Genomic DNA, 2,012 nt, shown 5'->3' on the forward strand with positions numbered 1-2,012 from the left:
TCAATCATTAGCGGCGTTTATGAAAAAAAAACGCTGCAAAAAGGTAAGCAATAGTGGCGTTTGGACGAAAAACGCCGCAATTACGTATTGAATTTTTTCAAAACATGCCGTTTCACTACAGAAATTTAATTTATTAGTGGCGTTTTTTCTAAAAACGCCGCAAAATCCATTAATCAATTGTAAAGAAAAGGGGGAAAGATGAGGGGGGAAAGATATTTCAACAAAAATAATTAAAATTAAATCAACGAAAGAAATCCCTAGAAGCCTAAAGAAAAGAAAAGGGGGGAAAGATGAGGCCGATGCCGATGATATTCGTGACGGACCCAGACGACCAAGGTTCAGCCATGGAAGTCGACGATGTTGACACACCGGAGATCTTCGGTGAAGGCGTCATTGCTTCCGACAACAAGCTCGCCTATGCCGATTTCTTCAACAACTTCGAAGACGATTTTGATGACTCCGATATTGACTAAAAAATAAAGAAGAATCGTTTCAAGTACTATCTATCTTTTTTTTCCTTCTTACTTTCGCTTTTTAGGGACTAAAATTTCTTAAAACTTTGTTCAATTTAGTCGAATCTGAACTGCACTATGGATAGCTTATATTTTGATTTATCAATCCTAGGAAATTCTGCAGAAGGCATCAGGGGTTATAAAAAAGTCTATGCAAGGAGCTCAGGAAGTAGGGAAGTCTGCGACAATAGATAATGGACTTGGGATGCATACTATGTCAGATAGTACACAAAAGAAAGGAATCGCTGCAGTTCAAGGGTCTCAAACTAAGGTACCAACTTTTAGAACTTCTTTTTTCCTCTTTTAACCGTTGGTATTTAAGAAAAAAGTCAAGGATGTTTATATGTTGAGGATGAAATGGTTTTGGAGTTTCACTGATATTCATAAATACAGTTCTTGTAACAATTTCTCGTTTATCTGGTAAACCTTGGTAACTATTTAAGCACATGTTGCATGGTTTTTTTTTTATCTTGTTTAAGGCATAGCGTTTCTTGGTAGTGATAGCTATATTCATGGCTGACAGTATATATTACATGCTGATGAAGTAATTAGAATCTGTTGAAAGACATAGGTGGAAAGGAATGAATTGTTCATTCATTTTTCTTCATAGACGAGTTTTGCAATGTGGAATGACATATAACTCTAGATTATTTTTCAAAGGAAAAGATGAATGTTGAGTTTATTTATGTCTTCAAGCCCAAAGTTTTTCATAGACCAGTTTCTTCATAGGGTTCAGTGTATTGTTTATTAATTTTTAAGATGAATTCATTGCATAAATCTATCCATTGCAACTTACTTCTATAACTAATAGAATGTATCAAGTTATTTGTGTTCTCTTTCTTATTTCTTTTTCTCTTAAATAAAATTAGGTTGACTGTGCCCTCATTTGATCTTCCATAGAGAAATACCAAAACTAGAAAGCAAGATCTGAAGACTTCATTAAACCTATTCGTTGCTACCTTTAGAACTAATGCTATGTATCATGTTAAACCCATAGACTCTGCATTCTGCTGCCCTTGTCCACCATGGATATTTGTTGACAGGTGACCTGTAATGGAACCATGAACTTTCTATAAAGCATTTTCATAATTGCTCGACTTTTCTGTGTCACTTGCAATGCAAACTAAAGGTCTACATGTAACACCCCTTACCCGTATCCAACACCGGAATAGGGTACGAGGTATCACCAAAACACATACACTTGTAAGCGTATTTAACCGAGTTATAAAATTTCATCTAAATAAAAACTTTCAAAATAATTAACATGCTTCTATAACTTTTCACAATATATCCTCGAAATATTATAATCATAATAATTAGGGCCTACGAGACCCGTCACATACTCATGCAATTCAATGCTTCATTTCCATTTCATTCAATTCGCAATTTCTCATGCTCACAATTTAGATCATATCACTAGCAATTTCCATTTAATTCACGTACAATTCAATGTCACTAAGTTTAACACTAATACGTATTTACCATTTAACTCAACGTTTA

General features: G+C 34.5%; 1 protein-coding gene across 1 annotated transcript; it reads left to right on the forward strand.

Annotated features, from left to right (window-relative positions):
- Positions 1-238: 238 nt before the first annotated feature.
- LOC107956824 (small acidic protein 1) lies at positions 239-1,609 on the forward strand. The gene is made up of 2 exons (XM_016892328.2): positions 239-496; positions 625-1,609. Exon 1 carries the CDS (start codon positions 291-293, stop codon positions 471-473), a length of 183 nt encoding a protein of 60 aa, XP_016747817.1. The 5' UTR covers positions 239-290; the 3' UTR covers positions 474-496; positions 625-1,609.
- The last annotated feature ends 403 nt before the right edge of the window (positions 1,610-2,012 follow it).

This window comes from Gossypium hirsutum, chromosome D04 (assembly GCF_007990345.1).
Source record: "Gossypium hirsutum isolate 1008001.06 chromosome D04, Gossypium_hirsutum_v2.1, whole genome shotgun sequence".
In the NCBI taxonomy this organism is placed as follows: domain Eukaryota; kingdom Viridiplantae; phylum Streptophyta; class Magnoliopsida; order Malvales; family Malvaceae; genus Gossypium; species Gossypium hirsutum.

Excerpts from the sequence above, each read along its gene's own strand:
- LOC107956824 (XM_016892328.2), top strand. The coding sequence starts at position 291 with ATGAGGCCGATGCCGATGATATTCGTGACGGACCCAGACGACCAAGGT.